A 25,368-nucleotide genomic window follows, 5' to 3' on the forward strand; every position below is an offset into this window, starting at 1 on the left:
TTCCTCTCTGTCCTCCTCCCTCTCTCCTTCATAGATACCTGTACATGTCCATATGCCTTTCCATATCAGTGCTGTCCAGACCTTCATCCCCAGTACCTGCCAGGCATATGCTGGCTGGAAGATGCACACTTTCAATGTGACTATATTGAGATGATATGAAGTTTCAGTGTGATGAACATGCCGTTTTCTTCCATTTAAATGCATGCATACAGAGAGCTAGTCTAGTGGCAAGATTGTGGAATACATTAGTGCGCATGTAACCAATTAGAGTTATCACACGCTTAGTTATGACCACCCCATGGCATATTAGCACAGCAAGATACAGCACCGTTTAAAGAGTGCCCTTAGTACTTACTGCACTAGTGTTAATTATGGATGTGCATGATCAATTTTGGTTTTTATTTGAATAGTCAGGGCTTTGCACATGCACTCTTTCTCTCTTTCCTTTTCCTTTGCTCGCTCCCTCTCTCTCTCTCACACACACACACACACACACACACATACACACACAATATTTCTCTCATTTCCTACCACACACACACACATACACACACACACACACTCCATTTCTCAGAGAGATAGTGCCATCTAGTGTTCACAGTAGCTCACAGTAACACGCCAACACTCGCTAATGCAGTCCCCATACACTTCTTATTTATTCATAGGAAATGCACAATAAAGACTGACTCGGATTGAGAAACAGTTTGAAGAAGTAGATTGCCTCTGTGCTGATTATGAAAAAGCACTTTCTCCTCTCTCCCCCATTCTCACTCCTTTGGTCTGCTGAGGCATTTTAGGTGGGGGGATTTATTTTATTAAACTATTCATGAAGAGGAACATTTTCAATATTTCAAAAAAAAAAAAAATTCAGATTCATATCCAGAAATAGACATTTTCATTATTTCATTTTTTTTATGAAACTGCATGAGCCTTTTGGGAAATAAATAGCCTAATGTTGCATTACTAGATACAGTAGAACCTGTGAAATCTGGAAATACTCCATAGTTTAACTAGACTTCACTGAAGTCACTTGAGATTCTGTATAGCCTACTTTATTATGTAGATATTGTATATTTGGTGGTCTACTTAGGCAGAATGAGGTGGATGAGGAGAAAGTGAATAGGACCTCCTATGCGTCAGATCCGTCATGCAGGGGTTTCTTTTCTGACACTCAGCTGTATGCTCCTTTTAGGCTGCCTCCATGAAGGGCAGATGTGTGGTTAAGTTGAACATAATCTGAGTACCCAGAAGTGAATATTTACACTTTTCAAGTATTGCTAATGAGCCCTGCACTATTAGCAAGCTATCAGTAGCATATCTGGCACACAAGGTGGGATTTACTTGGACTTTCTTCCACGTTAACTCTCACTTCACGGTTTTTATTACACAAACGGCAAAGTGTATTACAGTACCTAAATTAGTTTTTAATTTAGTCCCGACTATACACTACAGATGAAATACTGTTCAAATTGCAGCTGGATTTGAAAGGTAGGCTAATGCACTGGCTCCACATCTCTTCCCATGTTTTGTGGCACGACTCTTCAACATGGTTTCTCATTTTGTTGCAGAAAGCGGAGTCCTTAGCCTCGTGAGACCATCCTGATCTCTCGAGCTCACTTTCAGTTTGCCTCCGGAGTGAAACTGAATGTGAGCTAGATCAGGATGGTCTTACAAGGCTGCGGAGTACTGGCCCTCCAGGCAGTATCAGAGCTGTTAAAGTGCTTTGGTGTCCGTGTGACGGGATTAAAACATCAAAAGCTGTGTCAGGGCCTACAGCAGTGCCACTCTGGCATCACTGCACCTTTCCTGTTCTGCTCAGGCTCAGTATTCCACCTCAGCTCTCAGCATGACAGGGCACCCAACTAATGGGGACAAACCTGGCCCTTTTTTTTCCTTCAACTTCAGTTAAGTATGGAAGTGTGAACTTTTTAGCACAAGAAAGAGATTTGTGAAGCTTCTTAAACATGCTCTCGTTGTGGTGTGTGACTATGATACAGATGTGATGTGCTTCACACTGTATGGCAGTAAGCAGCAAGGCCTATGGAAGCATCAGTCTTCAATGCACTAGTCCTCCATCTAACATCTTTTGTAATTACCTCCACCCCAGTGACAGCGCAGAGCAAGAGGTAATGTTTTCATGGCGTGCATCCGTGCATGTGTTTGTTAGCAGGATTACGCAAAAACGACTGGACCGATTTTTACGAAACTCGGCAGAAGGGTGTAGCATGGTCCAACTTAGAAACCATTACATTTTGGAGCAGATCCAAATCACGGGTCAGGTCTACACGCCGTCCAAACATGGCCGGCCATTCACCTCCACTCATTTTTTGGACTATGATTATGCAAAAACTACCAAACCGATGTTTATGAAACTCGATGAAGGGGTGTAAACGAAGCCAGCTCCCCGTGTGGGGGTTTGGATTGGGGTGTGCGGGAGAAGGGCCCGGAGTGCACTGCACTGCCCCCCGCCGGCTGTGACCCGAGGAGGGCGCCACAGAGTGCCACAAATACAGCCACCCATTCACCTCCAGTTATTTTTACCTCCACCCCAGCGAATCACATGGTTTGTCCATGGGTGTAGCAAACTCTGTGGAGGGGTGTAGCATGGACCAATTTAGAACTCATTCAATTTTGGTGTGCACAGAGCCACAAAATGCATTCAGGGGCAGACATCTGTGTGTATATATGGCAAATAAATTAAACTTGAACATCTTTCTCACATCTTCCTCGATGTACAGTATCACTCCCTGACCGACTAGGTTGCTGGTCACCAAGTCTCATATCTGAGTCCATCTGTAGTTGGACTGATCTCTCTCCCCCTCTCGTGCTCAGGTGAGTGACATTAAGGAGAAGCTGAAGGTCTATAAGAAGTTCTGGTCCAGTCTGCCGGAGGCCATCTGCCAGGAGGAGCGGGTCACCGCGGGGGAGGCCAGCGATGACCAGTGCTGGAATGGACACACGAAGGGCAGGTCAGCCACTAATACAGCAACAACAGCCTGCTTACTGTTCACAGCTGTGATAGACAAAAACGTTTCAGTTGCTTTTATATGTCTGAGCTCTGTATTAATAGTCACTGATTATGTATTTTGTACCCACCCAAATATAGTAACTTTTGAACTGAAGAGCCTTGCATTCTTCAGAGTATATTTTTGTCCGAGGCAGTGCAGTGCAAGTGGAAGACAAAGAGTGCTCTACACTCCAAGGAATTGGTAGACATCAAAGCATCGGACCAAACTGTGTCTTAACAGTTTCCTCCACCATAGAAACCCTTGAATGTTTGTTCTACTACTTGCATTGATGTTTCTTAATAACCAGTATGATTCCTTTCTTTGACAATAATTACGTAAGCAACTAAAATGTTTGACAATCGAAGTTCAATTCTGCTTTCTCCCAAAAGACGAGGCAGACATTACTTATTTCAGTCATGATTTAACTTCTTCAATGCAGTGCTGCATTCTGATTGATGTTCTTGTGTCCTACCAATAGGTAGTGTTTCCACTTGTCAGTCATTGTCACTAAGTAAACAAGAGTGATGTTTTTGCCTCAGTGGTGGACCCAAGGTGTGTTATCCAGCTATTTTAGAACAACCCAGGCACGTGGGAAATGAAAGTTATTGTTATTAGACATGAAGAAAACTCCCCACAGTCTTGGGTGGGCACACATAGTAAGTGACCCTGAACACGTTTCCCCCAGAGAAATATCTCCCAAGAACGTCAACATATTCCTAGACCTGTGCAGGTCAAGAGTTTATCCTCCTAGCCCTGGTCACCCCTCACTGATTCTGGCTCATCCTGTCAGTCAAAATGGGACCTGAGGACAAAAGCAACATGGTGAAGAGCTGTAAAGAGGGCAGCCTCTCCTCACCTCTCTTATCAAACCGGGGGAAGCTGGGGAATTCTTTGTGACAGCCCCAGCATGCCAGAGAGCCCAGGACAGTAATGAGGGTGTCCGGTGACATGACCTACTCTGACTTGATGCTCATTCGCGTGTTCCAGTGTTTCACATTAAATATTTTACCAATTGTACCCCACCTAATGAAATGTGGTGGAGGGGACTTCACCCGTGTACATTAGTTAGTTTGTTTGTGCATTAGTTCATTTGTTCATCTGTCATAAACCCCCCGCAAACCGCAACCGAAAGCGTTACGACACGCCACGAAACGACGTTCCAATAACATAGCTCCCATTGTTTTCTATGGAAGCCCACACTCTAGCGTCGTTCCTCCAGCAGCCAACAATGTCGCCCCGGGATTGAATTCAATTTGGCTCTATTTTTATGAAAGGTGGCAGCCGACATATGATGTCATAATGCTCATCATTTGTGATTTAAATGTGCGTGAGTGCGTGGTGTGTCGCGTCCTATGTTCAGGGCTAACCGACACAGAGCTGGGAGATGTCTTGTGCTGTCGCTTTGACTGCGGTTTGTGGGGGGCTTTACATGTACCAGACTCCACCACCTGGGGGCGCTTGCCACAGTTCATTTTTCCCATTACCAAGTACATTTTGCTTTGTACATAAAAATCTATGCTTGGTGGCTCAATAAAAGTATAGTCTATTCTACTCAGGGGGCCGTCTACTTTCTAAATCCACAGAGTTCAGAGCTTAAGGTGTTTACAGTAGTAGCTCTTTTGGTGCTTCTCATAGGATTCTAACCTACTGTACATGTACAGTAGGATTCCCATCGATTAGTATCAAGGCTAGGTGCATCGTGGGTACAATTATCATTAGTTATAGGCATTATATAACATGTCCAACCATGATGAAGTTAGTCATGCCCTTTAGTTGGAGAGTGTGCATCTGCTTTGCATTACCATGACTCAAGCAAAAAAAAAAGGAGAGTCACAGTTTCCTGGATTCCCAGAATTGAAAGAAAGCGCTCAAGGGCACTTATACTTTCCACAGCTTAGAGCTCCGGGAGTTAAAGGTACCGGATGTAATTTACGCAAATTTCAGAAGGTGGTCCCCGAAAATTGTATATACATAATTTCTAGCACGCGCACGAGGACGCACGAGCAAGCGCACGAACACGCGCCGAGCACATAATAGTGACGTTATACCCACATCTTCCAGGAGTTCGTCGCTGATTGGCTCAATTTCACGGGAAAAGAAAGGGATCTATGGCGGCGTTATATACAAAACATTATCTAAATATCATTTAGCCAAGAAAAAACAAGGTAGGACATACATTTGAGTGATTCAACATGTTTATTAGACAACAAGGAACCATTTAATCGAGGAATTTAGAAAATAAACAAAAAACAGATTTTTATATTCACGTTACATTGGGTACCTTTAAATACAAAATATAAAATGATATATATATAAAAAATATGATAAATATTAAAATATAAAATGAATAACACTCATTTCACATATTCTTGAAGAAAATCATGTATCCACCGCTTCATTTTCTTAAATAAATAAAAATAAAATAAAAAAGAAGAAGGGTGCGCTCGTAAATGTGCTTGGAGCGCTCTGGTTGTTCGGAAATTCAGAGCGCTCTGCGCATCCCCGTTCGAGAATTCAGAGCACTGCGCACTGGGTGCTCTGACTGAAAAGACGGTTTGTCTGAGCAAACTGACTGTTCGTAAATGAACTGATTTCAGAGCGCTCTATCACGTTGAAAGTAGAGCGCTCTGAAACCAGAGCAGATTCTCAGAGTGCATTTATGAACGCACCCGAAGAGAAAGAAAAACGGTTGTGTATGGTGGGTATGGCAGGTATGTTCAGTGTATCCATAGTAACAGTTTTTACTGCATATGAAAAGGCATGTTTTTGTCTGGCCTGCCAGGTATTTCCCAGAAGTCCTGAAGGATGGATTGACCAATCAGGTGAACAACCCGGAAGTAGGCGTGGACATCACCCGGCCAGACACTCTGATTCGCCAGCAGATCATGGCTTTGAGAGTGATGACCACCAAACTGAAAAACGCCTTCAATGGCAACGACATCTACTTTCAAGATTCAAGTAAGAATTCTCTTCATACAGCTTAGTGGAGTCATATTTACACATTAACACTTAATTCTGCTATTTACTTACAATAATTTCTAAAATGAGGAACTTTCAATTTGGTTTTTATGCAATGTGATTGGATGCAATCGCTCCAAATCTTAGTTATGATAATAAGCCCATGGTTTATTTAGACATATTGGATTTGTCTGTGCGGTACGTTGCATCACAGAGAATAGTCAGCCGGTCGCTCAGCCTGTTCCCTCTCTTGTGTGTTGCTGCGTCCGCGCTCTAGGTGACGAAGGCAGTGGCTCGGGGAGCGGTAGCGGCTGTACCGAGGCCTGTGTCACAGAGTTCGACTTCTCCACCCCCGAGGCCCCCGTGGTGGGCGCCGACCGGAGCGGCCCGGTGGACGACTCGGCCTCCGTCCCCGCCCCCTCGGCAGCCCTGCCCGCCGCGCTGGCCCTGTCCGTCCTGGCGCTGCACCGCTTATGGAGATAATGCTGGGTGAACGCGCCCGGTGATGGAGACGAGGCCGGGCGAACTGGCCCGGCGTGGACAGCAGGGTTTCTCTTCTCACTGTCTTTTGTATTCAGTCAGACTGGGGCTACAGTCAAGCAGACAGCGTCCAGGCAGCCTCGCCCTCTCCGAGAGAGAGAGAGGTCAGCTCTGAAGAGAGCACACCCACGCAGCCTGGTTTCCACCCTCTCGCAAAGACTGGGCGGTGCTGTCCCCAGGCGGACTACATGTTAAACAGATGCCCCCTGTCAAACTCTATTCCAGAAGTTGAATGGAGTCACCTTTTTTTGCATATAGCAGATTTGATTAGGTCTCCATGAGAGAGAGAAAAGCCCACGCACTTTGATTGCTTTGATTTGTCAACGCTGTAAAGGATAATGTACTATTTTGTTGTACCACTGTGAGAATGTGAGGAAATGTCTCAACTAGAGATGATGGGAATTAGAACATGTTTACCAGAATTATAGCTAGGAGGTGGACGAAGGCCTGGCAGTTACAGTATTGCCAGTCAAACTAAATTACATTTTTCACAAATGTGCATTTCTTGCTAAACTTACTAAACAGCGCCTCACATGGCTGACACCATTTAGGTTAATGTCTGCTATGGTTCCACTGCTTTAAAGTCTATTCATTATTTTTCTACATTAACTGAGAAAAAAAGGTATATATGAAATATATACAGAGCAGTTGCTGATTGTAAATCAGGTTTAGTTCGAGATCAGATCGGCCATATCTTCTACAGTTCCTGCTGTACCAATGACTGCATTATGTTCTTTTGAGTGCAGATGAAATCAAATCATCAATGATCTCATCCGATTTGCTCTATTTTATACTTAACTGCAGTTCTATTCTAAATGTCTCATCAACTTCAAAATGGAAGAAGAATGGCCAACCAAGGAATGCTGTCTGGTGTCATGGGTTTGTCATGGGTCCGCCCCCTGGGTCTCTGTTGAAGCGGTCCAGTGAAGGCTCTGTCTCGTGACATACTGTACCAGTAAGGCTTCTAGCAGCTGAGAGTAGTGTGCTGTAGCTTTGTATTTCATTCCCCATACATCTGTATCATAATGGGGTGCATTTATCAGCAGGAAAACGTTTACATGAATATTGTTGATATAGAGTATCTCTGTTTTCTATATCAGATATGAACCTTTACCTGATAACTCAGGATTAAGACATGCTATATTTTATTTACTACCTTTTGAACTCCACATGCTTATCCCCCCAAATGTATGTTAATTTGCCTAGCAAAGTATTTAGTGTTTTCTGCAGAAGGATTTTGCCAGCCCGTCTGTCACGTTGGTCCTTGAGTACATCATATTTTTTAATTACCCTGTTTTATCATGATATCCTCGACTGCAATTCTGAAATGAGCAAATATGTTTCCCTATTAACCACAATGAGAGAGTATATTAATATCAAATGAATGCATATTCTGCTTAAAATGCCTGATAGGTAATATGCATTATACTATACTACATTATATGACACTCTGATTCTGATTAAAGAATCAACCAATGTCAATTCTCCCCCAAACTGGATGTCAATGTCATTTTATTTATATAGCGCTATTCATACAAATTAATGTAGCACTCAGTGCTTTACATAAAAGGAGACAGATAAAAAGATAAATCATACAAATACAGTGTAGATTTTAAATAAACAATGAAAGTAAAAGCATCAAAAATTAAAAGACAGTGAAAAATAGAATAAAAACTATAAAACAGAATGCAAATTAAGAACACTAAGATATTAAAACAAGTAAAACTATGTGGTAAAAGCAACGTTAGAAAGGTGTGTTTTAAGATCTTGCTTAAAAATTACCACAGTCTCAGACATTCTCAGGTCCTCTGGCAGGGTGTTCCAAAGGCTGGGGGCATAAGAACCCCGATGCCTCTTGGTTCTAGGGACCGTTAAAAGCTCAGTGCCAGAGGACCTGATGGACCTACTGGGTGTATATTCTAAAAGCATATCTGATATGTATTTAGGTGCTTGATTATGTAATGACTGATAAAATAATCTTAAAATCTATTCTAAAACTGACAGGTAACCAGCGCAGTGATTTTAAGACTGGTGTGATGTTGATTAATAGCTTTCTTTGGTAGACCAGAAAGGAGAACATTACATTAATCCAACCTGCTACTGATAAAAGCATGCATTAGTCTGTCAGTGTCAGCCTGGGAGAGAAAAGGTTTCACCTTAGCAATGTTTCTCAAGTGATAAAAAGATGTCCTTGTCACATTCTTAATATGGGCCTCAAAATTAAGATCTGAATCAAACATGACACCTAGATTTCTGACTTGGCATTTGGTGTTCAGAGTTAGTGTTTTTAAGTGCCCAGATACTCTCTCACTTTCAGCTTTTTCACCATTGATCAGCACATCAGTTTTATCCTGGTTTAACTGAAGGAAATGCTGCGACATCCATGCAGTTATATCAGCAATGCATTCTACCAAGTGGTCAACTGAGCTGTGGTTATTGTGTGTCACAGAAATATAGAGCTGGGTGTAATCTGCAAAGCTATGATAGCTAATATTGTGCCTCCTAATGACATCACGTAGGGGTAGCATACAGTGTATAGACTGATTACTGCCCAAGGATAATTCATTCTATGAATAAAAAAGGCAGGAAATGAACATACTGTATGATGTGCTGCCATTTGAATACAGAACACGTAGACTAAAAAAAAAGCCTACAGTAAAGCAAAAAAGGTGTCCCTGAATTTATCTCTGAAGCTGAGTGGTTGTGTCTGCACATACAGGCCCCAAGCCGACCACAGCCACCTGTGAAATGAGAATATGAGGTGGTAGAGAGTGTCTGGACAGGCGTGGATGCTCCAGTGAGGATATTCAGTAGAGCGTGCCCACAGGGACTTTGAGAGGCCCAGCATCACTAGAGGGGGCGTACTGCATTTAACCCTCAAACACAGGACAACACCAGGCTATAGTAGGGCTGGATGTCCGCTGGTCCCTAAAAGGCCAGTCAGCTCAGTAAACCACAAAGGCCAGCTACGCTTACATATCAATGGACTTCAACAGTATTATTACTCTTAGCTCTTGTTGAGATCTGTTGTACGCTGCAGCAGTTGTGTTGGCTTGCTTGTTGCCTTTCACTAAGTCAGTGTTAGTACTCACATTGTGGATGTAAGGGAAAGGATGATGTACAAAATCATCAAGAACATACAGTAAAATTTTTCCCTTTTATCAGTTTGTCCCTGGAAGATTCTTTATTATGGATAATGATCTTACAGGATGCTGTTTTTATGTATTGAATCATTGCACATTTAATGGTAATATGTTTGCAATCAAGTCCTGAAAATGTATGATAATTAATCAGCAAAAGTAATGTCAAAAGTTTCAGAAATATTATTCATTAACATTTAAAAAAAAAGAAAAAATCAAATGTATTGTTGTGACAAAATGATTAAGTTTGTAGCTTGGAGCTGGAAAGATCTTTCAAGCTAGTATGATTGATGATAGAGGTAACTTAAAGATCTTACAAATATGCCTTACAGTTTTTGAATGCAATGATGAAATAGTTGCATCTGTTTTTTTGTTACTCTTTCTTGCAAATAAATATTTGATAAAAAGATAAGAGCTTTGATTATTCATGTTTGGTATGTATATGAAATGAAAATACATTTTTTTCATAACAGTGAGATACATGTGGGGTAATCAAAATCATATAATCAATATCATCAAAGAGATTGACATACAAACCAATACAAACGAATCCCCCTTAGTTACAGTACATGTCAATTTTGAGCAAAGCACAAACATAGCAAATAATTCAACATTTCAGGGTTAGTACAACTTTAGATATTGTGGAATTTATGTCAGCTATGTCTTAAAGGTTTCTGGCCAAATGCAAGAATGTGCAATATCAAGTTCAAGTTTCCTTTGTGAAAGTAAATCCATTAAATATACAATATATGGACAAATGTATTGGGCCCAAAAAAATTAAAAAAGTATTGGGCCACCTACACATTACTGTACATCTACAGAAGCTTTTGTGATATCCCATTCTTCTAGATTCAAAGGTATTGATATGGAGTTGGTCCCCCCCTTGGAGCTATAACAGCTTCCACTCTTCTGGGAAGGCTTTCTACAAGACTTTGTAGTGTGTCTGTGGGAATTTTTGCCCATTCATCCAGAAGAGCATTTGTGAGGTCAGACACTGATGTTGGACGAGAGGGCCTAGCTCGCAATCTCCATTCTAGTTCATCCCAAAGGTGTTTGATGGGGTTGAGGTCAGGGCTCTGTGCGGGCCAGTCAAGTTCTTCTACACCAACCTCACCTAACCATGCCTTTATGGATCTTGCTTTGTCCACTGGGGCACAGTCATGCTGAAACAGAAAAGGGCCTTCCCCAAACTGTTATTGAACTGTTAAGTTGGAAGCATAGAATTTTCCAAAATGTCTTGGTAAGCTGAAGCATTAACATTTCCCTTCACTGGAACTATGGGGCCTACAACCCCAGACCATTATCCTTCTTTCACCAAACTTGGTGTGTCCCAATACTTTTGTCCATATAGTGTATTAGCTGCTTAAACTTTATAGTGCAGTAGTGCAATGTCCAGAATTATTCTGTGTGTTACCCTTTGCCTTTGCAAACCATCTGCAGCTTTTTGAAGAGCTCTATCTTATGTATGTAAGAGTGTTGGAGTACTGTACATTTCAGTATCACAATCACTCAGTACAGGACACTGTACTGTAATGGGCTCTATGCTTCTTCTGTGTACTTTCTGTTGGTGAACTCGGCCTTGAGCAGAGGTTCCAAGCCTTGTTTTCTTCTCTGCTGCAGGTAGAGCACAAGGATGAGCAGCAACAGCAGGAAGCCCAGGAAGATACCACCCAGAGTGGACCCCAGCACAAGCGCTGTGAATCCGCCATCACCTTCAGTAGAAACATGGAAGGATAGTAAGGAGGTTTAGGGCACACCTCAATATCTCCCAACGTGACATAAGAGTTGATTACCCAATCATTTCAAAGACACTGATAGTGTAATGAGAGACTTCCTACCATCCAGTTCAAGTTCATAGGAGTAGCCCATCTGCTCAGCGGTCATGTAGATCTCCTCATTGGTGACTGGTGGGAAGAAAGGCACCATGTTGTAATGTCTGTTGTGACCAATGGGGGCCATCCCATCTGGGAAGCTGGAGTTTGATGGAACAAACCTCCTCATCCACTCATCAAAGATGGCGTCTGTGAAGGCATGAAGCACCTGTAACACAATAAGACGTACACATATGAAATAGTTCAGCATCTTTTAGACCAGTGGTTCCCAACCTTTATTCCATAGAGCACCCCTAAATTACACCTGATGGAATTGTCCCCTCCCTCCACGTCGTTGTGACCATCCACAGGGGCGGCTGTATAGCTCAGGGGTAGTGTGGGTCGTCCAATGATCGTAGGGTCGGCGGTTCGAATCCCGGCTCCTCCTGACTGCATGTCGAAGTGTCCTTGGGCAAGACACTGAACCCCAAATTGGTGTGTGAATGTGTGTGTGAATGGGTGAATGAGAGGCCTTCATTGTAAAGCGCTTAAGATAAAAGCGCTATATAAGTGCAGTCTATTTACCATTTACCATCCTCCTACAGAGGTCAACTCTGGATGTATAGTCTACGTCCTACGGAGGTCGGCACACACTGGACGTTTCACGACGACTTGGGGGAGGGGGGGAAATTCCATCAGGTGTAAGTTAGGTACAATGAAGCGCTTCGACAACTTAACAGTAATGTCAATGTTGACACAATTCAGAGTCTCAGATATGTTGAATTTATATACATAGAATTGCAGTGTAGTAGGCTTTTGGCCCTATCAGACATAATCATATATTTTGTTATAGCTGCTGTGTTCAATGACATGATTCTTTAACAAATATTTGTCTAGCTAAATATGATATTAAGGCCTCAATGTATCTGAGGCATGGCACACTCCCTGCGACCGTTGGCGCCCCCCTAAGGGGGGCCCGGACCGCAGGTTGATGGGTTCTACGTTGTACCATGCTGTTTTAGACTGTGACATTTCCTGACCAGAAAGATGGGGTCATTGGCCGCGGAGTGGGGCAGCGCGCTGGTTCCACTGAGGAAGGAGTGAACCAGGTTGTGCAGGTTGTCCACTGATGAGTCAAGCTGTCCATCTGGTCTGTCAAAACCTTCTAGAGCATTCCTGTAAGAAACAAAACAGTCCTGAAAATGTAGTTAATAATAACAGTCAAGAAAATGTCCCCCAACGTCCTCACCGTGCCACCACGTTCAGGTTCTACGTTGAAGTACTTTGATAAACATCCCTCGGGGATGGTCTCAAGCCACATGGTGTATCTGAACAGTCACAGTATTGTCATTGGATGCATGGAGTACCTGAAGCTTAAGGTGGAGTTTGTGAAGTAGGGGGGGCTGTCAAAGTCCCTGAGGGTGAGGCAGCTCCTGACGTCATTCATGGTGGGCAGACTCATGTTGGTCCCCTCCCTCGGGCCTCTCTGTATGACGCCCTCTCGACTCCCATTACACAGTTTTACCAGACGGTTGTAGTCATCCAGGCTGGGAACAAGTAAGCTTCATTGTTACAACCTACAGTAGATTAGGCCTAAGTTAAACGTACAACTCTTCTGTTATACCAGTGTAACACAATAATGCTGGGTAGCACTCCACCTTAAGTGTACATTAATTATTAAAGTGACTACATCACAATACCTTTAGCAACATAGGAACTATGTAATTATGTGTTACACTGAAATAATAGTTAAGCAGTGTATGTTATTACAGAAGCAGAACCAGGTTTGTGAGGAAGGGGGAGGTAAGTGGATGCTAATATTAATCTTGCTTTAGTAACACAATCGTCAGCTGCCCTACTCCTGGAGTCCGCCCCCCCTTCAACATGTAATAACCTAACGCTGTATAATCACAGAATTATGGTTTGATACAATTACAAAATAAGATACACTGACGTTTAGATGCATGAATTAGTACAAATGATTGACAGATGAATTATTACCAATAAATTATTGAATGTATTCTAAGCAGAAATGTACAAGAAAATTCTTAATTGTGTTTGACGGACCTATTGCAAACCACCCCCCAGTTGGAGAAGCGTGACTGGTTGCTGATGAGGGAGGGGTTGTCTGGGTTACGGCCCCCCAGGAGAGCGTCTGTGCAGACGTCACAGTCACTCTGGCCCGTGGCAAAGTTCCAGTATGGCACAGCAAAGTTCTCGTTGCCTGTTAATCTCTACAGACCAGAAAAGTAGACTTTTCAAAAAACTATGTTCAACATTTGGTGAGGCTTTACAATATGGCTGCATTACCAATGCATTATTTTATATGAATAAATTCTTAAACCAATACATTTTCAAAAAACATAATAATAACCTTGTCGACAGCGCAGTGCGAGAGGTTATGTTTTCAGTGGGGTGTGTTGGTTGGTCAGTTGGATCATTAATCGCAAGATTAAGCAAAAACCACCAAACCGAATTTCATGTAACTCAGTGGAGGGGTGCAGCATGGGCCAACTTAGAAACCATTACATTTTGGAGTGGATCTGAATCACGAGGCGGGTCCATGAGCCGCCCAAACACAGATGGCCTTTCACCTCCATAAATTTTTTGGACTAGGATTATGCAAAATCTACCAGACCGATTTTCATTAAATTCGGTGGAGGGCTGTAGCATGGTACAACGGAGAACCCATCAAACTTTGGAGTGGATCCAAATCACGGGGTGGGTCCACAAGCTGCCCAAACACTGCCAGCCATTCACCTCCATTCATTTTTGGATGAAAAATTCCTCCCATTCATTGTCAATGGGGGGAATTGAATCCCATATCTTGACATGGGAAGGTCACAGAGACAAGGAGTTTGGACTGGCATAAAGCTCTCAACCAAACAAATGCAGCAATACCAAACATGTCCTGCTCGTACGCATGTGTGCATACAGAACCACAAAAAGCATTTATAGGCAGAGATCTGTGATCTCCAAGCACCATTTGTACTTCTTTGTGCCGCTGTCCGAAAGCCATACCACGTTTAGCTTGTACACAGTGCAATAGAACAACAATTTGTCTGCTTATCAACTCCTTGATCCTAACAGAATATAGTGACTTTAACCACTGCTAATTTTAGATAGGTATAGTACTGCAAGAAAAGTTTGTGTTATTATTTGATAAACAGACAACGGATAATTTCTGGCTTGAACAGGCACGTTCACATGAGAAGCGAACAGCAGGTTGCGGTGGGTACGGAGCGAGGGAGAGATGAAGTGTGTGTGTGTGTGTGTGTGTGTGTGTGTGTGTGTGTGTGTGTGTGTGTGTGTGTGTGTTTGTGTGTGTGTGTGTGTGTGTGTGTGTGTGTGTGTGTGTGTGTGTGTGTGTGTGTGTGTGTGAGAGAGAGAGCTGGACTAGTCAGAGCGGGGAGAGGGAGGGAGGAGCACAGCAACTGAAGTATTCTTCACTTTTTTCTGTTCAAAAATGTTTAAAAAATCAGTTATCACCGAATGTCTTTGCTCATCATTAATTATATTAAATATACTTAAAGCTAGGGTAGGCGAAACCAGGTTGGATGATTTTTAAAAGTACAACTGTCAAAATCTGCTCCTCCCTTCAGGCCTCCTTCCAAAGCCACTCCCCCAAATGGAGAAAAACCAATGACACTCAATAAGCAAGTAGGTCAGTTGACAGGCAGGTAGGCCATCCAATCATTTCAAGGTGGTACCGTGATATGTCTGGATGGACTTATCACAGTCCTGCGACTTCCAAATACTGTTTTTTTTTTTTTTTTTAATTTTAGCCAAATTGCCTACCCCACCTTTAATACTTAATGAAGTATGCAATAATTTATGAACAACTCCACCAAACCTCTTTACTAAAATAAACATTAATGCACTGTATTTATTGATATATGAGTGAATGCGTAATTTAGTCCAAATTATCCTATATTGTCGTTGACATACTGTAAGATCAACATGTACCTGTAGCTCTCTCTCCAGACTGAGGAGGTGGTATCTGTGCCAGGTTATGAAGGCTGGTCCCTTATGAGAGAAGTCTATGGCTCTGAATGGACGGCCTGGACCTACAGGGTAAACACATTCAGTTTTTAAAAGTCGCTTCTCCTCTGTCATATACATTTACAAATTTTATTTATTTAACCGTTATTTAATCAAGCAAGTCTTTAAGACAAATTCTTATTTACAATACAATTTACTCATTCACTCCTACCTGCTATAAAGAATTAACAATGGCATGAAAAGAAAACTGACATTTATCCTATACATAGAATTAGGACTATGGAATTAGGATTTTTCTGATCGGCTAATGAGAAAATACTTGACATGTTTACCAAGGAGTGTGTCTCGGACAGAGTAGTAGTGCTGCCACACAAAGAAGTCGTAGATGGAGATGCTGGTGACCTGGGGCTCGGTTCCACTGGGTCCTAGGAGGCCCAGCCAGTGCTCAGTGGCAATGACGTAATCTGGGTGAGTGGTGGTCTTGGCCAGGTCCAACACGTCCAAGAACTCCTGGAGCTCAGCTGCAGTCAGAGAGTGGATGTTTTTCCTCACCACTGCGGCTTTTCTCTGGTCACAGTTTGGACCTGTCCAGCCAAACTTACACTGCCCACAGTCAAAGCCTGCAAAGTTACCTGGAACAGGGACAGAATCAAGAACATGTCATTTTGCCAGGAAAATGTATGGAATGCATTAACAATATGTAACAGTATGTGATCAAACCACCTACAGGTCTGGCACATATCCAGGGATGATTCTACGCAGGTTTATTTTTGGTCCGTCTTGGACTCGTTTTATAACTGAGTCTGTGTAGTCTTAATGGCAGGCGTGAGGACTTGTAAATTGCAGTGTATTACTCACCAGAGCACCTGCATGTCTGATTGAAGAATTTGATCGGCCACCGTTCTCTATCATCAACGTTTCTCAGGTTATAGGGTCCTCCCCAGGGCTTGTCGTCCACCCTGACGTTGGAGCAGTTTCCTCTACCTGATAAGGTTCCACAGACATTAGCAGGGTTGGAGCCAAGAGACGGGCAGCACTGCTTGGAGACGATCCCCTGCACTGTGCAGCAGACTCTGGGAAACTGAGCCTCTGTATAATCAGGCCAGAACACAAAACAAACCAGCCCCAGAACCAGCGCCTTCCTCATCCTTCACACCTCAGCCTCTTCTCACCACTTCCAGTAAAATCAGTTTTTACACCAATTCACTGCAGTGTAGTCGCAGATTAGTTCTTCCAGATGGGCATGGAATCTAACTCTCTAACGGTCCTCTGTTGTGGGTTTAAGATTAGATCCAGTGATAACTGTATAACAGCTATGAAGAACACCTTGGAAGAAAATAGTGTTCCAGTCAGTTTCATAGAAATTAACAAAGCTTCCAATTTATGTGCTTGCCTCTTAGTATCACCAAAAAGGATGAAGCCATTGGTCGCGTGGTGATCACCTGACCACACAGGACAGTGAGCTGGACTAATAACAGCAAAATGCTTGAGGGGAAACATTCTCTGTTTGCCTGCCTGAGTGTCTGTGAATAAATGAATCTATTGAATCTGAACACCATGGCATTTTGCAAATGCAATAAGAGATACACTATTAGGATATGTGTGTGCAATATTCCCCTCTACATTTATATCTAAATACTGTAACACAATATTTCACAGGTTTGTGGCTATGGCCAAGTCTAAACCAGAAATGTATGTTCTGGCAGTTTTCGTTTTAATTACTTAACTTATTTACTTCCACACTTATTTTAACTAGCCTACAGATTTTGGAATCTATCTAGATTCTAAAATCTGACTTGTAGCATGATTCTGGTATTAGTTATAAGCCCTCATAATAACTACCACAGCTATCAATTACACTCACTGTAGTTACACAAGTTTAGGAGAATTTGATTAATCGATCACATACAGTAAACAAGGGATTGGGCTCATTTGATCAGAATAAGCAACAGTAGAGATAGCTGCCCAATGATCATGTTACCCTTCACTCTTCTGTTTCCCATACCTAAAGTAGATGTTTAGTTTAAGCATTATGAAGACTCTCTTTCACAATGTTGTGTAAAAAGTTATTCTGTATTCTCTCTGTTTCAAGCCATGTACATTTATTAGATATTTCCATTGGTATTATTTCACAGAGCAATCACAAGGTAACACTTGTGACTTGAAGGGTCACAAAGTATGGATTAATCATTTGCCTCAGACTGTACCTAGAAAGTTCAACTTTCTAGCCTACAAAGTTGAACAACAAATTGTTGTATTTTATTGGTATGTTTGCCGAAGGATGACATCTTGGACAGATAGGCTGCATTGTATTGGTAAGGATGACTCCCCTCACTAAGGATTCTTTGTTTCATGGGAGGAGCTTGAAAGATTTCAGCCTCATGGGGCTCCCGTGCAAACATGTCTGATGTCATATGCTTTCTCCTGGTGTGAGCAGCCTTCGTTTTACCTTCCTATGGCCCAGCATGTGACTGCTGCTGATTGTTGCCAAGAGAGTCACATTGCCTCCCATTGGGAATCACAGTGGAAATAGTAGTTCTCATATTACTGTAAGTGGATGAATGTAGACCTTCCTGCCGTCAGGAATGGTAAGATATGTCGCCATGTTTGGTGAGAGCTCAGTTTAGAGAAAGTATTTGTTGTGGAATCAGAGTATTGTGTACTCTCAGAGTATTGTGTAGTCTAACAGAGTTACAAAAGTGTCTACCACCTGTATCCAAGTAAAATTGAAATGTTTGTTGCATAGATTTCCCCAAGCAAAATGGGAAATCTGAGAAATTATTAAACCATAGTTTTCTTGTACAACAGATTATCTGGGGTCATTGCACCTAAAAGGATTAGCTGGAGAATTCCTGGAAAAAGTCCAAACAAAGGAATGTGTTTGAAGGAATCACAAAGTTACAGTATTTCAATCAATAAATGTATGACAAAGTTTATTCTTAATTTGGATAAATTTGGATAAATCAGGCTCCAATTCAACAAATCATGCTCTTAAACCTACAAATGTCTAGTGGAGATCTCACAACAAATACATCAGCACGAAAGTTACTAAAGTCCTGAGTAATGAGTTGGTGATTGTTGTTGTCTGCCCTACTAAATTTTAGATTTGAGTTCAGTTCAGTGAGTAAACAACCGGTCTCAGGCATGGCTACTTATCTTAAAAACTGTGATTAAATGGACCACTTGTATCACATTAACACAACTTCACATCACTAGAGGAGGCGTACTGCATTTAACCCTCAAACACAGGACAACACCAGGCTATAGTAGGGCTGGATGTCCGCTGGTCCCTAAAAGGCCAGTCAGCTCAGTAAACCACAAAGGCCAGCTACGCTTACATATCAATGGACTTCGACAGTATTATTACTCTTAGCTCTTGTTGAGATCTGTTGTACGCTGCAGCAGTTGTGTTGGCTTGCTTGTTGCCTTTCACTAAGTCAGTGTTAGTACTCACATTGTGGATGTAAGGGACAGGATGATGTGCAAAATCATCAAGAACTTACAGTAAAGCTTTTCCCTTTTATCGGTTTGTCCCTGGAAGATTCTTTATTATGGATAATGATCTTACAGGATGCTGTTTTTATGTATTGAATCATTGCACTTTTAATGGTAATATGTTTGAAATCAAGTCCTGAAAATGTATGTTAATTAACCAACAAAAGTAATGTCAAAAGTTTCAGAAATATTATTCATTAACATTTAAAACAAAAAGTCGAATGTATTGTTGTGACAAAATGATTACATTTGTAGCTTGGAGCTGGAAAGTTATTTCAAGCCAGTATGATTGATGATAGAGGTAACTTAAAGATGTTTTATTGCGACTAAATATTTGATAAAAAGATGACAGCTTTGATTATTTACGTTTGGTATGTATATGAAAAGAAAATACATTTTTTCATAACAGTGAGATACATGTGGGGTAAATAGATTTACATGCAAACCAATACAAATGAATGCTCCTTAGTTACAATACTGTGCATGTCAGTTTTGAGCAAAGCACAAACATAGCAAATAATTCAACATGTCAGGGTTAGTACAACTTAAGATATTGTAGAATTTACATCAGCTGTGTCTAAAATGTTTATAGCCAAAAGCAAGCATGTGCAATATCAAGTTCAAGATTCATTTGTGAAAGTAAATACATTAAATATACACCATATGGACAAAGGTATTGGGCCACCTACACATTACTGTACATCTACAGGAGCTTTTATGATATCCCATTCTTCTAGATTCACAGGTATAAATATGGAGTTGGTCCCCCCTTTGGAGCTATAACAGCTTCCACTCTTCTGGGAAGGCTTTCTACAAGATTTTGGAGTGGGTCTGTGGGAATTTTTGCCCATTCATCCAGAAGAGCATTTGTGAGGTCAGACACTGATGTTGGACGAGAGGGCCTAGCTCGCAATTTCCATTCTAGTTCATCCCGAAGGTGTTCAATGGGGTTGAGGTCAGGGCTCTGTGCAGGCCAGTCAAGTTCTTCTACACCAACATCACCTAACCATGCCTTCATGGATCCTGCTTTGTGCACTGTGGCACAGTCATGCTGAAACAGAAAAGGGCCTTCCTCCAAACTGTTCCCACAAAGTTGGAAGCATAGAATTGTCCAAAATGTCTTGGTAAGCTGAAACATTATGGGGCCTACAACCCCAGACCATTATCCTTCCTTCACCAAACTTGGTGTCCCAATAATTTTGTCCATATAGTGTATTAGCTGCTTAAACTTTATAGTGCAGTAGTTCAATGTCCAGAATTATACTGTGTGTTACTCTTTGCCTTTGCAAACCATCTGCGCTTTTTGAAGAGCTCTATCTTATGTAGGTAAGAGTGTTGGAGTACTGTACATTTCAGTATCACAATCACTCAGAACAGGACACTGTACTGTAATGGGCCTCTCTATGCTTCTTCTGTGTACTTTCTGTTGGTGAACTCAGCCTTGAGCAGAGGTTCAAAGCCTTGTTTTCTTCTCTGCTGCAGGTAGAGCACCAGGATGAGCAGCAGTAGCAGGAAGCCCAGGAAGATACCACCCAGAGTGGACCCCAGCACAAACATCGTGGCTCCGCCATCGCCTTCTGTAGAAACATGGAAGCACAGTAAGGAGGTTTAGGGCACAACTCAATATCTCACAACGTGACATAAGAGTTGATTACTCAATCATTTCAAAGACACTGATAGTGTAATGAGAGACTTCCTACCATCCAGTTCAATGGCGTAGGAGTAGCCCAGCTGCTCAGCGGTCATGTAGATCTCCTCATTGGTGACTGGAGGGAAGAAAGGCACCATGTTGTAATCTCTGTTGTGACCAATGGGGGCCATCCCATCTGGGAAGCTGGAGTTTGATGGAACAAACCTCCTCATCCACTCATCAAAGATGGCATCTGTGAAGGCATGAAGCACCTGCAACACAATAAGGGGTACACATATGAAATAGTTCAGCATCTTTTAGACCAGTGATTCCCAACCTTTCTTCCATAGAACCCCCCTAACTTACTGGATGTACAGTCTATGTACTATGGAGGTCGACACACACTGGACGTTCACAACGACTTGGGGGGGGGGGGCAAATTCCATCAGGTGTAAGTTAGGGTACAATGAAGCGCTTCGACAACTTAGCAGTAACGTCAATGTTGACTCGATTCAGAGTCTCAGATTAATTTGTTGAATTTATATATGTAGAATTGCAGTGTAGTAGGCTTTTGGCCCTATCAGACATAATCATGTATTTTGTTATAACTGTTGTATGAAATGTCAATGACATGATTCTTTGACAAATATTTGTCTAGCTAAATATGATATTAAGGCCTCAATGTATCTGAGGCATGGCACACTCCCTGCGACCGTTGGCGCCCCCCTAAGGGGGGCCTGGACCGCAGGTTGGGGAACCCTGTTTTAGACTGTGACATTTCCTGACCAGAAAGATGGGGTCATTGGCCGCGGAGTGGGACAGCGCGCTGGTTCCACTGAGGAAGGAGTGAACCAGGTTGTGCAGGTTGTCCACTGATGAGTCAAGCTGTCCATCTGGTCTGTCAAAACCTTCTAGAGCATTCCTGTAAGAAACAAAACAGTCCTGAAATGTAGTTAATAATAATAACAGTCAAGAACAGAATTTTCCCCACATTTTTCTTATCCTGTCCTCACTGTGCCACCACGTTCAGGTTCTATGTTGAAGTACTTTGATAAACATCCCTCTGGGATGGTCTCAAGCCACATGGTGTATCTGAACAGTTACAGTATTGTACAGTAATTGGATGCATGGAGTACCTGAAGCTGAAGGTGGAGTTTGTGAAGTAGGGGGGGCTGTCAAAGTCCCTGAGGGTGAGGCAGCTCCTGACGTCATTCATGGTGGGCAGACTCATGATGTTCCCCTCCCTCAGGCCTCTCTGTATGACGCCCTCACGACTCCCATTACACAGTTTTACCAGACGGTTGTAGTCATCCAGGCTGGGAACAAGTAAGCTTCATTGTTACAACCTACAGTAGATTAGGCCCAAGTTAAACATACAGCTCTGCTATTATACCAGTATAACGCAATAATGCTGGGTAGCACTCCACCTTAAGTGTACATTAATTATTAAAGTGACTACATTGCAATACCTGTTGTAACATACAGTAGGAACTGCCATGTAATTATGTGTTACACTAACATTACAGTTAAGCAGTGTATGTTATTACAGAAGCAGAACCAGGTTTGTGAGGAAGGGGGAGGTAAGTGGATGCTAATATTAATCTTGCTTTAGTAACACAATCGTCAGCTGCCCTACTCCTGGAGTCCCTCCCCCCTTCAACATGTAATAACCTAACGCTCTATAATCACAGATTTATGGTTTGATACAATTACAAAATAGGATACACTGATGTTTAGGTGCATGTAAGTATGAATTAGTACAAATGATTGACAGATGAATTATTACCAATAAATTATTAAATGTATTCTAAGTAGAAATGTACACAGAAAATTCTTAATTGTGTTTGACGGACCTGTTGCAAACCACCCCCCAGTTGGAGAAGCGTGACTGGTTGCTGATGAGGGAGGGGTTGTCTGGGTTACGGCCCCCCAGGAGAGCATCTGTGCAGACGTCACAGTCACTCTGGCCCGTGGCAAAGTTCCAGTATGGCACAGCAAAGTTCTCGTTGCCTGTTAATCTCTACAGACCAGAAAAGTAGGCTTTTAAAAATAATCTATGTTCAACATTTTATGAGGCTTTACAATGTGGCTGCATTACCAATGTATTATTTCATATGAATAAATTCTTAAACCAATACATTTTCAAAAAACATAATAATAACCTTGTCGACAGCGCAGTGCGAGAGGTTATGTTTTCAGTGGGGTGGATTGGTTCATTCTTTAGCAGGATAAGCAAAAACCACCAGACTGAAAGGGTACAGCATGGGCCAACTTATGGCCAACTGAATCACGGGGCGAGTCCATGAGCCGCCCAAACACAGACGGCCTTTCACCTCCATTCATTTTTTGGACTAAGATTATGCAAAATCTACCAGACCGATTTTCATTAAGATCGGTGGAGGGGTGACGCATGGGCCAACTTAGAACCCATTAAACTTTGGAGTGGATCCAAATCACAGGGTGGGTCCACAAGGCGCCCAAACACTGCCAGCCATTCACCTCCATTCATTTTTGAATGAAAAATTCCTCCCATTCATTGTCAATGGGGGGAATTGAATCCCATAACTTGACATGGGAAGGTCACAGAGACACGGAGTTTGGACTGGCATAAAGCTCTCAACCAAACAAATGCAGCAATACCAAACATGTCCTGCTCGTACGCATGTGTGCATACAGAACCACAAAATGCATTTATAGGCAGAGATCTGTGTTCTCCAAGCACCATTTGTACTTCTTTGTGCCGCTGTCCGAAAGCCATACCACGTTTAGCTTGCACAAAGTGCAATAGAACAACAATCTGTCTGCTTATCAACTCCTTGATCCTAACAGAATATAGTGACTTTTACCACTGCTAATTTTAGATAGGTATAGTACTGCAAGAAAAGTTTGTTTTATTATTTGATAGACAAACAACGGATCATTTTTGGCTTGAATAGGCACGTTCACATGAGGAGTGGACAGCAATTTGCAGTGGGGACGGAGCGAGGGAGAGATGAAGTGTGTGTGTGTGTGTGTGTGTGTGTGTGTGTGTGTGTGTGTGTGTGTGTGTGTGTGTGTGTGTGTGTGTGTGTGTGCGTGTGTGCGTGTGTGCGTGTGTGTAGTTGTGTGTGTGTGAGAGCTGGATTAGTCAGAGCAGGGAGAGGGAGGGAGGAGCACAGCAGCTGAAGTATTCTTCACTTTTCCCTGTTCTAAAATCAAAAAAATCAGTTTACGCCGAATGTCTTTGCTCATCATTAATTATAGTACTATTTAAAGGTAGGGTAGGCGAAACCAGGTTGGATGATTTTTTAAAATACAACTGACAAAATCCCTGCCCCTCCCTTCAGGCCTCCCAAAGCCACTCCTCCAAATGGGGAAATACAAATGACACTCAATGTCAAAGCAAGTAGGTCAGTTGGCAGGTAGGCCATCCAATCATTTCAAGGTGGTACCGTGATATGTCTGGATGGACTTATTACAGTCCTGCAATTCCAAATACAGTGTTTTTTTGTTGTTGTTGTTTTGTTAATTTTAGCCAAATTGTCAACCCCATCTTAAATACTTAATGAGGTATGCAATGATTTATTAACAACTCCACCTAATATCTAAACTAAAATAAACATTAATGCACTGTATTTATTGATATATGAGTGAATGCGTAATTTAGTCCAAATTATCCAATATTGTTGTTGACATACTGTAAGATCAACATGTACCTGTAGCTCTCTCTCCAGACTGAGGAGGTGGTATCTGTGCCAGGTTATGAAGGCTGGTCCCTTATGAGAGAAGTCTATGGCTCTGAATGGACGGCCTGGACCTACAGGGTAAACACATTGAGTTTTTAAAAGTCACTTCTCCTCTGTCATATACATTTACTTTTATTTATTTCATCTATTTAACCTTAACCTTTATTTAGTCAGGCAAGTCATTAAGACAGATTCTTATTTACAATTAGAATTAGGACTATGGAATTAAGATTATTCTGATCGGTTAATGAGAAAATACTTGACGTTTACCAAGGAGTGTGTCTCGGACAGAGTAGTAGTGCTGCCACACAAAGTAGTCGTAGATGGAGATGTTGGTGACCTGGGGCTCGGTTCCACTGGGTCCTAGGAGGCCCAGCCAGTGCTCAGTGGCAATGACGTAATCTGGGTGAGTGGTGGTCTTGGCCAGGTCCAACACGTCCAAGAACTCCTGGAGCTCAGCTGCAGTCAGAGAGTGGATGTTTTTCCTCACCACTGCGGCTTTTCTCTGGTCACAGTTTGGACCTGTCCAGCCAAACTTACACTGCCCACAGTCAAAGCCTGAAAAGTTACCTGGAACAGGGACAGAATCAAGAACATGTCATTTTGCCAGGAAAATGTATGGAATGCACTAACAATATGTAACAGTATGTGATCAAACCACCTACAGGTCTGGCACATATTTATAACTGAGTCTGTGTAGTCTTAATGGCAGGCGTGAGGACGTTTAAATTGCAGCATATTACTCACCAGAGCACCTGCATGTCTGATTGAAGAATTTGGTCGGCCACCGTTCTCTATCATCAACGTTTCTCAGGTTATAGGGTCCTCCCCAGGGCTTGTTGTCCACCCTGACGTTGGAGCAGTTTCCTCTACCTGATAAGGTTCCACAGACATTAGCAGGGTTGGAGCCAAGTGACGGGCAGCACTGCTTGGAGACGATCCCCTGCACTGTGCAGCAGACTCGGGGAAACTGAGCCTCTGTAGAATCAGGCCAGAAAACAAAACAAACCAGCCCCAGAACCAGCGCCTTCCTCATCCTTCACACCTCAGCCTCTTCTC

At 42.3% G+C, this 25,368-nt stretch overlaps 3 protein-coding genes across 3 annotated transcripts in view; 1 reads left to right on the forward strand and 2 right to left on the reverse strand.

Annotated features, from left to right (window-relative positions):
- Positions 1–6,449, forward strand: part of LOC311313078 (glypican-6-like) — a gene marked incomplete at both ends in the record, with an annotated part of 114,305 nt that extends 107,856 nt beyond the window's left edge. Inside the window, 3 exons of the mRNA XM_084443114.1 lie at positions 2,833–2,969; positions 5,791–5,966; positions 6,244–6,449. Coding sequence (XP_084299240.1) covers positions 2,833–2,969; positions 5,791–5,966; positions 6,244–6,449 — 519 coding nt within the window. The remainder of the gene's footprint in view (positions 1–2,832; positions 2,970–5,790; positions 5,967–6,243) is intronic.
- Positions 6,450–11,185: 4,736 nt separating this feature from the next.
- Positions 11,186–16,606, reverse strand: LOC311313013 (L-dopachrome tautomerase-like; the record flags this gene model as incomplete). Its single annotated transcript, XM_084443031.1, has 8 exons — positions 11,186–11,358; positions 11,485–11,686; positions 12,498–12,633; positions 12,825–13,004; positions 13,525–13,691; positions 15,424–15,524; positions 15,792–16,091; positions 16,318–16,606. The coding sequence occupies 8 exons, from the start codon at positions 16,604–16,606 to the stop codon at positions 11,186–11,188; spliced, it is 1,548 nt and encodes a 515-aa protein (XP_084299157.1).
- Positions 16,607–20,355: 3,749 nt separating this feature from the next.
- On the reverse strand, positions 20,356–25,345 carry LOC311313012 (L-dopachrome tautomerase-like; the record flags this gene model as incomplete). The annotated part of the gene is made up of 8 exons (XM_084443030.1): positions 20,356–20,531; positions 20,655–20,856; positions 21,371–21,506; positions 21,721–21,900; positions 22,438–22,604; positions 24,280–24,380; positions 24,580–24,879; positions 25,057–25,345. 8 exons carry the CDS (start codon positions 25,343–25,345, stop codon positions 20,356–20,358), a joined length of 1,551 nt encoding a protein of 516 aa, XP_084299156.1.
- Positions 25,346–25,368: the final 23 nt, after the last annotated feature.

The sequence above is a fragment of the Borostomias antarcticus genome (genome assembly GCF_949987555.1).
Source record: "Borostomias antarcticus genome assembly, chromosome: 9".
In the NCBI taxonomy this organism is placed as follows: domain Eukaryota; kingdom Metazoa; phylum Chordata; class Actinopteri; order Stomiiformes; family Stomiidae; genus Borostomias; species Borostomias antarcticus.